Raw genomic sequence first — 11,935 nt, 5'->3', positions numbered from 1 at the left:
AAAAAATTCTGCTCTTAAAATTTGTTCAAAATCTCCATTTTTTGAATAAATAAATAAAACAAATGTATAACAAACATCATGTATTCACCATTATAGATACAGTAGGTACTATGCTTCTAAAACTTATAATAAAATGTAAATTATTAATACAACTAAATCAAAGAATATTGCAGTTTTAAATTTATTCATTATGTCAGTAATTATATTGAAAATATTTACAATTTAATTCTAATTGGTTAACTATTTATTATATTTTCATATGTTAAAAATAATCTTGTTTAAAAGAAAAGTCTTGGAACTTAAAATAATATTACATCACAATATTTATGAAAATATTTAAAACAGGAAGACAAAATAATATAAAAACAAAGACACATACATTCAGATATTAAATACCTAAATTGTACAATTTCATTCTAAAATTATTTAAACATTAGATTTCCGCCTGCGGCTTCGCCCGCGTTTTTAAAGGAAAACCCGCATAGTTCCCATTCCCGTGGGATTTCCGGGATAAAACTTATCCTAAGTGTTAATCCAAGTTACCCTCTATATGTGTACTAAATTTCATTATAATCGGTTCAGTAGTTTACGAGTGAAAACCATACATACATACATACAAACCTTTCCTCTTTATAATATTAGTATAGATAGTATAGATAATAGTGAACATTTTATCAAAATAATTGAGAACTCTCAATGTTCATATTATAATTAGTTTCTTAGGGCTGATTTTTCAATCCTTGCTTGGTTAAAACTTATTTATTGAATAATGTATTAAACTATAATGTCAAAAATGTATTGAAATTGTCCGCATTTCACAGTTCACAGGTGACATTTTAATATTATCGAGTAATACTTTATTGGACGGGTAAGTTTAAACCATGGACCCAATAAATATAAACCAAGGATTGATAAATCGGCTCTTAGTTGTCTAAAATTGTAATTACAACGTTTCTATCTGCCCTTTTTAAAATCCTTACAATAAGCACTGCATATTTTACTCGAAAACCTTATGTTTCGTTTTTTATTTTCACCACATAACTTTGCCCAAAATATTAGGATATGCCTCCTCCCTGCTACTTAGAATCGTTATGTTTTTGATCATTTAACCATATCAAAGTTACCATTATTTCCAATTACCAACCTAATTTATATATACATACATTTATCTACATATCTCTAGATACATATCCAATTAAATAATTAACTTTTCATACAGAAAACATCTTCATAATAGGTACAGTGTTGCCTTCCACCAAGGCAAAATCTCCCAAAATTGACAATGTTTAATATCCTATCTTTCTTTTACACTGATTCTATATAAAATTAGTTTATGTGTTGCTCTTTCGAACAAAATCTATTAACCTAGGTATCCAAATTGCTTTTGACGTAGAAAACATAGGCTTTTTTCAAAGCCGCTGCCTCAAGAACATTAAACATTAGTTTCTCCGTTTTAATCATTTTTTAAATTAATATTATCTGTTCATAATTTCCATAATAATATCAGCCTGTTGTTCCTTAACTCCTATGGTTAGTAATTGCGATTTTGACACTAAGAGTAGCGACTCTCCATCTATCTCATGTTCGAAGAATGCAGCGGAGGTATCTGACCAGCCACTTTCGTCTAGATGTTTGGTTAATTGTTCCACCTGTAAATATTATATTAGTTAAAAAATATAGTCTTAGTTTTCTTCTAACTTGGCAGCAGAAAATTATGTGCAAAAAAAAGTTCATAAATCAACACGACACAAAATATTTTTTCCAATATCCCAAGGTTGCCTGGAAGAAATCGCTTAAAAGCGATAAGGCCGCCAAATTTTAAGTTTATTTACCTATGTAAATGTTATTTTTGTGTGCATTGTACGATAAATTGTTTTTACTTACTTACTTACAATGAATACAACAACAGCAACATAAAAGAAGACAAAGTCCCATATAAATAAAATTAAATTAAAAAATAAAATAAGCCTTTATTGCTGCAACTACTAAAAAAAAAAACAAAAAAAAATCCCATATAAAAAGTACAAATTAAAGATTAAATCTATATTTATATAAATAATGTAAGTAAGGCTCACCGTCCATGTTTTGATGGTTGCTGGAGTTAGATTTCTAAATGGATTGTCTGAAAAAAAAAAAATAAAATTAGTAATTTTAAACTTTACACTTTCCAATTCTAGTTTCTAATACTTTAGTATTTTTTTACATGTATCCTTCAATAAATAATAACCAGATCTTAGATCTAAGTATCTTATAATGAATTGTAAAATGTGGTCCAATCTTTCAAATCTAAAAGAAGCTTTCGCTTACAGAAAATTAGGCTTTCCTTTGTGTAATAATCTTTACTATAACAGCATCTCGTTATTTTCTTTTAAATATGCGGGTATCTACATTTTTATCTAAAAGTCAAATATTAATGAAACTCACCTCTATCAACATCACTTTCTTTCTCTTTCTCTTCTAATTTCTTACTTCTATCCACTACTATGGCCACAGAAGGTATGTGGTCTTCTAAATCTTTATCTGCTATGTCTTCCACATTGGGAATTAGTTCTTTTGTCTCTGAGCTTAGGCGTATTGTCTTCTCCACTAGTGGTTTTCTTATCTGAAAAAGTTTTAAATTATCATCAACACATCTAGTCCCAATTGAAGCTTAACTTCGACGACTATTGTTTTTTTTTTCATTAAAGTATTGTAAGTACTTAATGATTTATAACTGAAAATTGAAAACTATAAAATTTGTTTATTTTTTTAATCATTTATCTGGTGTTTGTCTTCGACCACAGAATATACAATGAAACATAGGTTTTGTATTGCATCTATTTACTAGAATGTGTATTCTAAAAATCTCGAGCCAGAATTTGCATACTCTGGCGCACTAGGGAGATCTAGTAAGCCTAATCGACCATCATTGTAGTTTTTGAGACAAAATTGCTTCTGTTTTAAAGGTCTCTGTGGTTAATATGAAGCTATTTATACATGCTGATACATGTAATACATATCTACTGATAACGGTTTTTTATTTGTTGTTGTTTGATTCAAGTTAATTTTAAGTTGAACCAAAAATAAACTTACCGGAAAAGCTACATTCGATTCTTGAATAACAAAACCATCTAGTACGTGCGTTAGGATATAATCTTTGTCTGTTAATTTCATATCTTCCGTCGTTTCACTTCTAGTATTGATTCCTTTATTAACATTTCGTATATTTTCATCTACCTCTTCCACCTTCTTTATATCTTTGTTTTCTTTCACTTCGATTTCAACTACTTTTGGTTCTTCTTTTGATTCTTTCATTACTTCGTCTGTCTGTACGTCGATGGATACATTTTCAGGTTTTATTTCGTTCTTAACGTTTAATATTCTACCTCTAGCTTGCGTGTATACAGTGTTTCTCACTAATTTCTCTTTATCCAGTAAGCTTTGTGCTAAATTGATCTGATTGACCAATCCGTGCGTTGAATTTATTTGTGGTGCTTCTAGATCATTCTTTTGTACTTGAGTACTAACTGAATTATTTGTTACTGCAACAGGTATGGGAGGTTTATCAGTTTTTATTTCGCTTTGTATAGCGGGAGTCGCTAGTTGTCCTAATAGTATAGGACTATTATTAATAGCTAGTATATTTAATTTATTTTGTATTTCATCAGGTGATTCACTCTTGCGTTTTCTACTGACATTCTCCATTGTGTTTATGGGAGTTGGGGCCATGTTTGTTACGTTAATGACATTTGGCATGCTAGTCGATTGCACAAATCGCTTTTGTATCGGCATTTGGCTTCGCAATCTTGGCTGTATCGGTCTATACGCAAAGCGTGGTGTTCGAACTATATTATTATTCAAGACTGGTCGTCTATGAACTGTAGTTGTCGGTATTTGCGGTCGTATCATTCGTGTGTTCGGTCGGAATTGCTGTTCTGGTCTTGGCACTTGTATTTGATTTGGTTGCATCTGTCTGACGGGTTCTGGTGGCCTCATTTGTATAACATTTGGTACTCTAACATCTGCAAATCGCACCTGTGTGTGTGGATTCTCTATTCTATCTGGTTGTTGGTTTTGTATTGGCATAGCCATCGTGTTCACTTGATTCTGCATGTTCTGTATTGGTATATTTTGATGCTGTACGTTCTGTGTGGGTGTGAAACTCTGTTGCATTGTTTGGACTATTCGTTCGTTTGAATACTCTGCATTTGCGGGTACTTGCATAACATTAGGAACTATTTGTATTGGTCGTATTTGTTCGTAATTGGGAATGAACATTTGTGGGTTCTGGTAGCCATATTGTTGGATGTATACTTGGTTCTGATCTATCTGTTGGACTTGTTGAACTTGTTGTAATTGCTGCACGTAGTTTTGTTGTTGTTGTTGTATGTAAATGATTTGCGGTTGCACGGGGCTGTTCTGGAGCCATGGGGGTGGGTTGTGCGGGTTTATGATTAATGCTGGAACCATGTCTTCTGTAAGGAGAATTATTAAATTTAACGATTTTACTTTGGATGGGTATTGTCAATTAACAATTTATAATTAACGAAGGCCATGGTTGTTCACACAACCATGGCTCATAATAAGCGTATTTTTCAGCAATGATGAATGATTTCATAAATAATTAAAACTGTATCAGCTACTTCCGGGCAATAGAGAAAAATAAGCCCTTGTCACATAGGATTAAAGAATTTTCAATATCGGTTGAGTAGTTTCGTTTACATTTTTTTATAATATTGGAAAATATAAGAACACATTTTAATACTTGCCTCTAGGTACCAGCATTTGGTTGTCATAAACGACCCGTAGCGACATTTTGAATGGAGATTATGTACCTGAAACAAAAGTAAAAATTCATATAAAGTGAAAATAAATCGTGATTTCTTACCTATTTAAACCCATATACCAGACGAAATGGATCGCAAAGGCAACTTAGTCGATAGAATTCAATAGTCTACCTAGATTTGTAACGCTCGAGTGATAGAACTTTAGTAGCGGAAAAAAGAACTTGTGTGCCGAGCACACGTGTCAGAAGTAAATTTTCTTTGTCACGATTCAATGATACCAAAATCTCCGCCTTACTCCATGACGTGACGGTTTTGCCATGACGCGACATTGAAGTTTTACTCCCAACTCAGGATATTGAAAATGGCCGTTAGCCAATTATAACGAAAATGCATATTACATCCAAATCGGTACAGTAAATGACATCGCTCCGTTGCGACGTTTAAAAAAAAGACGACCCAAAAAAACTTTCGAATCTATACATATAATAAATCTGTAGAAGGGTCAATTCTGTACATTGAAAATATTGAAAAAATAAATAGCAGGGGGTGTTACTGGATCGATACCAAGCCCAAATATGTGATTAAAAAAATTTTTGTCTGTCTGTCTGTCTGTCTGTCTGTCTGTATGTTCAGGCATCACGTGAAAACTAACGGTTCGATTTCGATGAAACTTGGTATAATTATACCTTATTATCCTGGGCATAAAATAGGATACTTTTTATCCCGGAAAAATACGTAGAAAAAAAATAAATCGCAATTTTTCTTAATTTTTCCGCGCGGACGGAGTCGCGGGCGGAAGCTAGTTTATAATAATGAGGGTCCATCCTTGAAATACCAGTTTTAAGTATATTGTATGTCGGTAGCTACCTTGACGCCATTTAAAACATGAATAAAAAAATATATAGGTAAATATTCCTTATATAGGTATCTACTTATTAAGATACTATCGGTCCGCCCCGGCTTCGCCCGTGGTACATCTTTCGCAATAAAAAGTAGCCTATGTCCTCGGGTATCAAAATATCTCCATACCAAATTTCATGCAAATTGGTTCAGTAGTTTAGGCGTGATTGAGTAACATACAGACAGACAGACAGAGTTACTTTCGCATTTATAATATTAGTATGGATCTCTTCTCTACCTTAAAATTGTATTCCTGGTATTCGTTGTAGTTCGATATTATGATATTTAAAATCTATATACCTATAGGTACTAATATTATAAAGCTGAAGAGTTTGTTTGTTTGTTTGTTTGAACGCGCTAATCTCAAGAACTACTGGTCCGATTTGAAAAATTATTTTCGTGTTAGATACCCCATTTATCGAGGAAGGCTATAATAGGCTACACATCATTACGCTAAGACCAACAGGAGCGGAACCACGCGGGTAAAACCGCGAAGCCCATGTAGTACCTACCTACGGAAATAAAATTATTTCACACACATTTCTGGCTACGACAAAACAACTAAAATTATTTTAATTGTACCTATAGCATCGTTTTATTCTTAACTAGCTGCAGACGTTGTTCTACCCTTACCTATCCGGATTGGTCTAGCCGTTCTCGAGTTTTACGCTTAGCAATTACACATTTGGCGATTCATTATATTATATATAGATTTGTAAATATACAGTAGCCAACAAGGTTACACTTCACGATTTAAATATCAAGATACGTATCAAGTTATCATGAAACAAAAAAACTATTTAGGTAGGCAATAGGCATAAGACACCCACGAGAATTATGAAAACCGGTTAACTCGCTAGATGTTTATTTTTTTACAAATGTAAAAAATAGAGCTTCATAGGTACCTATAATACAAATACATAAGCTAAATCGATGATATTGATCTATAAATATATCTCCTATTATATTTATTATTTCTTTTAAAGGTAAGTGGTGATGATTTTGAATAGGTATCTATTTCTACAGGGTGTCCCACTGTTGGTATACTAAGCTCAATGGAGGTAATAGTTTTGCATACGCTGAGTTCGTAAAAAATACTTATAAAATTCTAGACGCATTTTTTTTCAAATAGGTAGGTGAATAATTCTTAAACCTCTATGTGTACACCCATAACAAGCAACCCGCCCAACTTTGCCAGTTTTCATAGAAAAAATGCTCACATTAGCGAAGCGGTATGCCGGCTGCGAGAAGCTAGAGAAGAAAACATGGATTTTCAGGAAAATTTTAGGAAAAAAATTTTTGACGTAATTTTGTTGTTTAAGTAGGTATTTTTACGTGATCATGAACGACACGTCCCTTCACGCTTAGTATACCGATAGTGGGACACCCTGTATAAATGGCCTTTCAGCTTAGCTTATGAGATCACACCCCTTTCAATCACTTTTGTTGGGCACAAAAGACATTAGAGAAAGTGGACAAGGGTGTGATATTTTTCAAATTTTGCTAATTATATCGAACTGGGTTTCCGCCCGCGGCTCCGCCCGCGCTGTCAAAGAAAAACCCGCATAGTTCCCGTTCCCGTGGGCTTTACGGGATTGCGTCATTTTCCCGGGATAAAAAGTAGCCTATGTCCTTTCTCGGGTATCAAAATATCTCCATACCAAATTTCATGCAAATTGGTGCAGTATAGTTTAGGCGTGATTGAGTTACAGACAGACAGACAGAGTTACTTTCGCATTTATAATATTATTAGTATATTAGTATTAGTATGGATATTTTGAAAATTAAGGGACTTTTACTTAACACAAAATTCATTTTTCTGAACGGACACAACATCCTCTATCACCAGTTACCTACCAGGTTATCTATAACCGAAAGAAATTTTCAAATCGGACCAGTAATTCCTGAGATTAGCGCGTTCAAACAAACAAACAATCTCTTCAGCTTTATAATATTAGTATAGATTACGCCCATAAATAGCCAACAGCCAAAAGCCAATAGCTTTGCTTAGTTTGTGTACGATGTATCTACCTATCCTATCCTATCCTCTGATCCTTCCTAGTTCCTACTACCTAATATTATAAATTCGAAAGTTTTTGAGTAGGTATGGATGTATCTATGTGTAGGTAGGTATCTGTTACTCTCACGCAAATACTACTGAACCGATTACAATGAAATTAAGCACACATATAGATGGTAACTTGGATCAACACATAGGGTAGGTTTTATCCCGGCAATCCTACGGGAACGGGCAACTATTCGGGTTTTTCTTTGAAAACGCGGGCGGAAAGCTATAGTAAAACAAATGCAGCTATTTACTAACATTAGCTTAGAAGTCACGTACTAACATTAATGGATCTCTGTTTAATTGTTTAAATTAAATAAATTAATAAATAATATTATAAAGTACTTATTCCTAATTTTATTCTATACTAGCTTCCGCCCGCGACTCCGTCCGCGCGGATGTCGGTCTTCGCGTGGATGGTTTATTTCCATTTTGAGTAACTCTGACAATTAAACATCTTATAAATATCTATTGGACCCAAATACGGCTAGGCCTATAATAATACGCAACGTGTGTTCGCGGTTCTACAGAACAACGTCTATAAAACTGAAAAGTTAAGATTATTTTTTTTCTACGTATTTTTCCAGGATAAAAAGTATCCTATTTTACGCCCAGGATAATAAGGTATAATTATACCAAGTTTCATCGAAATCGAACCGTTAGTTTTCACGTGATGCCTTCACATACAGACAGACAGACAGACAGATAGACAGACAGACAATAATTTTTTTAATCACATATTTGGGTTTGGTATCGATCCAGTAACACCCCCTGGTATTTATTTTTTCAATATTTTCAATGTACAGAATTGACCCTTCTACAGATTTATTATATGTATAGATTACATAGGTATACTTGCAGGCCTGCATCCTATCCTACTAATATTATAAATGCGAAAGTTTGTGAGGATGTGTCTGTGTGTGTTTGTTACTCTTTCACGCAAATTCTACTGAACCGATTACAATGAAATTTAGCACACATATCTTGGATTAACACAAAGAATAGATTTTATCCCGGAAATCCAACGGGAACGGGAACTATGCGAGTTTTTCTTTGAAAACGCGGGCGAAGCCGCGGGCGGAATCTAGTAATTTAATATAGCCTAGCCTAGAATCATAGACAACATTAGAAATTGCCTAGATCCGCAAGAATTTATAGAAATTGCTAAAATCTATGACTGTTAGGTACCTATATCCGTTTCCTACTTCTTTTTTCTTCTACCTGGTAGGTACGTAAAAGAATTTCGATAGGTTAGATTTTTTTAAAGAAAGTATCGCCGCAATAAACAAAATTCCTGCACCGATTTTGATTCTGTTTTCAACAACGGATAGGTATCGTGGATATTAACAGAAGATTTTAATGATGTAGGCATAATATTTGATTTGAAACAAACAACGTGTTTAAGAATGTTTCCTAGTATTATAAGTACTTACTGTATATTAGTAACTTAATTTTAAATAAAAAAATGATTTTAACACTTCTTCTTTTTTAAGTATTGTCGATTTTAGAAAAATACATTTATTTTTAATTAACAAAATAATTACTAATTTATTTTTATGTTAATTACGTTCCTACGATAAATAAATGATTCAATTTCAAAAGACCATTAAAAACGATACAGCAGTTTTCAAGTCCTACTCGAACAAACAAACGAAATTCAATGCTCAATCAAAAGTCAAAATCTCCATAAAATCAGGGAATCGCTCCTAATTGGCAAACATGTCTATTGCCGTCTCACTCTAGCATATATCTCTTTCCCTCACCCTGTCAGTATTCCAATTTCAAAATCGTAATAAAGCATTCCGTCCTTCATTTTTATTCCCATCAAAGTCAAAAAACTATATCCAGTACAAAATATACTTTATTTCCTTACATGTTAAGGTTCAAAATTGAATACGGGAACGAAAATTCTACCTGATATTACATTTTATATGAATATTCAACCTTATTTCAAGGGCTTAAGGTTAAAATTCGTTTACAGTGGTTTTATCTCCACTTAATGGAGAAAGGTCCCCTTCGTAGGAACGGCAGACATTTTATTTTTAGTGTAGTGATGTTACCGCGCTGTGAGATGTCGATGATAATAATAATTATGTACTTTTTTACGACATCTAATATTTAGATTATTTTTTACTAGAATCAGTCAAATCCAGTATTAGTGTTGGAATACTAGATTGCATTACCATTGATAACTTAATAAATATATGTTGGGATATTTTAAGTTCATTTTTGGTACATTAAAGTTAATTCAAATAACCAATTTATAAATTTAATCACAGTTATTAAAAACTTAGTAGGTAGTAGCAATTTATTACGTATTTCTTTAAGACTAAAAGAAAAAGTTAAAATATTCTTTACTAGCTCTACCGCGCAGTTTCATTCGCAAAAGTATAGCTAATATGTTTCTGGTACAGAAGCTACATCTCTGCCAAGTGTCTTCAAAATCCGTTCAATTGGTTTCGCATGAAAGAGTAACAAACATGCATCCATACATTCTTATCAACTTTTGTATTTATAATATGACATCACCTCAGGACAGACTACTAGTAGGTACCTAAGTATTAATGTTTTTGAGTTAAACTTTAGGCGCGTTGAGAGTAAAATTTCAAGGTCGCGTCATGGCAATACTGTCACGTCATGGAGTAAGGCGAAGCATCTTTGAATCTTGAAGAAGTTTCATTTCTGACACGTGTGCTCAGCACACAAGCTCTTTTTTCCATGTTATGTGTCGATGAGTCTAACTATGAAATAGTTCTACTTATGAGAAAACACATTAGTATAATTTCGATAATTAAATGTCATTAGTTTTATTATTTGCTAACTAAGCTTAATGTTTATTACTGTAATATTTTGAATTCAGAAAATGAACACATATTTTTTCACTCTGATTTTTGTGAACAATGTATTTTTTTAATCCAAAAATTGATCTAATTAACCACACGATATTCGATCATTCTAATTATGTCTATAATTATAAACTTAAAATTGAGTGCAAGGTTCTTAAAATAATGAAAATCTAGGTCATAGCAAAAATATTGATTAGTAAGCATTATTCGATTTATCGACAACACAACATTTCATTTTTGAGTACATCACTAGTGAAATTTATGAGTCGCCAATGGACGCTACCAAACCCAAGACATCTCTATAAATAAGTAAAAGAGTGAATGAAATAGCGCTATTCGCGAATGCACATGCGAGAAAGAGACATCTTAACAGCTGTTAAATCCTTTTAATGGATTATTGTCATACATTTCATTCAACAAAATATAATAACCTCTCTGTACAGTACATGCAAAACATAAATACCTAAAACTACATTCGCACAATACTACACAAAAATCACCAAAATACCAAATAGCCTCAAAATAACGAACCTAAGGCATGAATAGAAACTAAACACTTTTTACAAAATAAGTTAAAATATGAAAGTGCCTATACACGTAGGCATAAAGTCGAAAATCGCGTATCAACAAATTCCATCGACCTCCCGTGACGTCACTCCACTGACAGCGCTATTTCGTTCGCTCTACATATCGATATATGCAACGTTAGCAAAACAATACAAATATCTTAATACTAACACAATCAATTATGAAAATTATAGTCTAGAATGATAAAATGATCTTACCAATATTAGTAGACAGCTGTTGGAGTCTTCAAATGGCGTAAAAAGTACAATAATCGTATCAATACGCCCCAAATACACACGCTTCCAACATCTTTCGTGACGAAATGGCGCCGCGCGCCGAACGAAACATCCATTCTAAAACCAACCGGCCCCCTACCACGACATCCCGAACGACGAGCGTCAAGCGATACTGTCGCTCGCTCCCATACAAAACTGCACCATGCAATATCGATTTGTTGCCACGCGTGTTTCTGGTACGGGGGACACCCGACCAATGATAACTAACGTGGGACAGACGAATGGTATTGGACGGAACGTGTTTCGAAATTCAAACACGTGCTATGACCCCGTTTCTCTCCTACCAACGAGAATAGACACGACACAGCTACATCTATCTCTGTCTAACACAGGGATTATATCAATAGCAAAATAAGAGGATCGATAAAATTCTTACATGTCAAATAGTATAACGAACCGCTTTTGTCTAGATATTTATGGGAATATTGCATTTATTAGAGGTCGATAGAGTCGAAATTCGCGTGATTGGTACAGTGACATCATTATAAGTAATGG

General features: G+C 33.3%; 1 protein-coding gene across 1 annotated transcript; it reads right to left on the bottom strand.

Moving 5' to 3' along the window:
* Positions 1–903: 903 nt before the first annotated feature.
* Positions 904–11,626, bottom strand: LOC123704150. Its single transcript, XM_045652447.1, has 6 exons — positions 11,363–11,626; positions 4,749–4,814; positions 3,073–4,454; positions 2,425–2,602; positions 2,076–2,122; positions 904–1,649 (listed from the first exon to the last, which is right to left on the bottom strand). The coding sequence occupies exons 2-6, from the start codon at positions 4,792–4,794 to the stop codon at positions 1,476–1,478; spliced, it is 1,827 nt and encodes a 608-aa protein (XP_045508403.1). The 5' UTR covers positions 4,795–4,814; positions 11,363–11,626; the 3' UTR covers positions 904–1,475.
* Between the last annotated feature and the right edge of the window lie 309 nt (positions 11,627–11,935).

This window comes from Colias croceus, chromosome 28 (assembly GCF_905220415.1).
Source record: "Colias croceus chromosome 28, ilColCroc2.1".
In the NCBI taxonomy this organism is placed as follows: Eukaryota; Metazoa; Arthropoda; class Insecta; order Lepidoptera; family Pieridae; genus Colias; species Colias croceus.
Note: the sequence above shows the minus strand (reverse complement) of the source record. Positions and strands in the feature narration are given on the sequence as shown.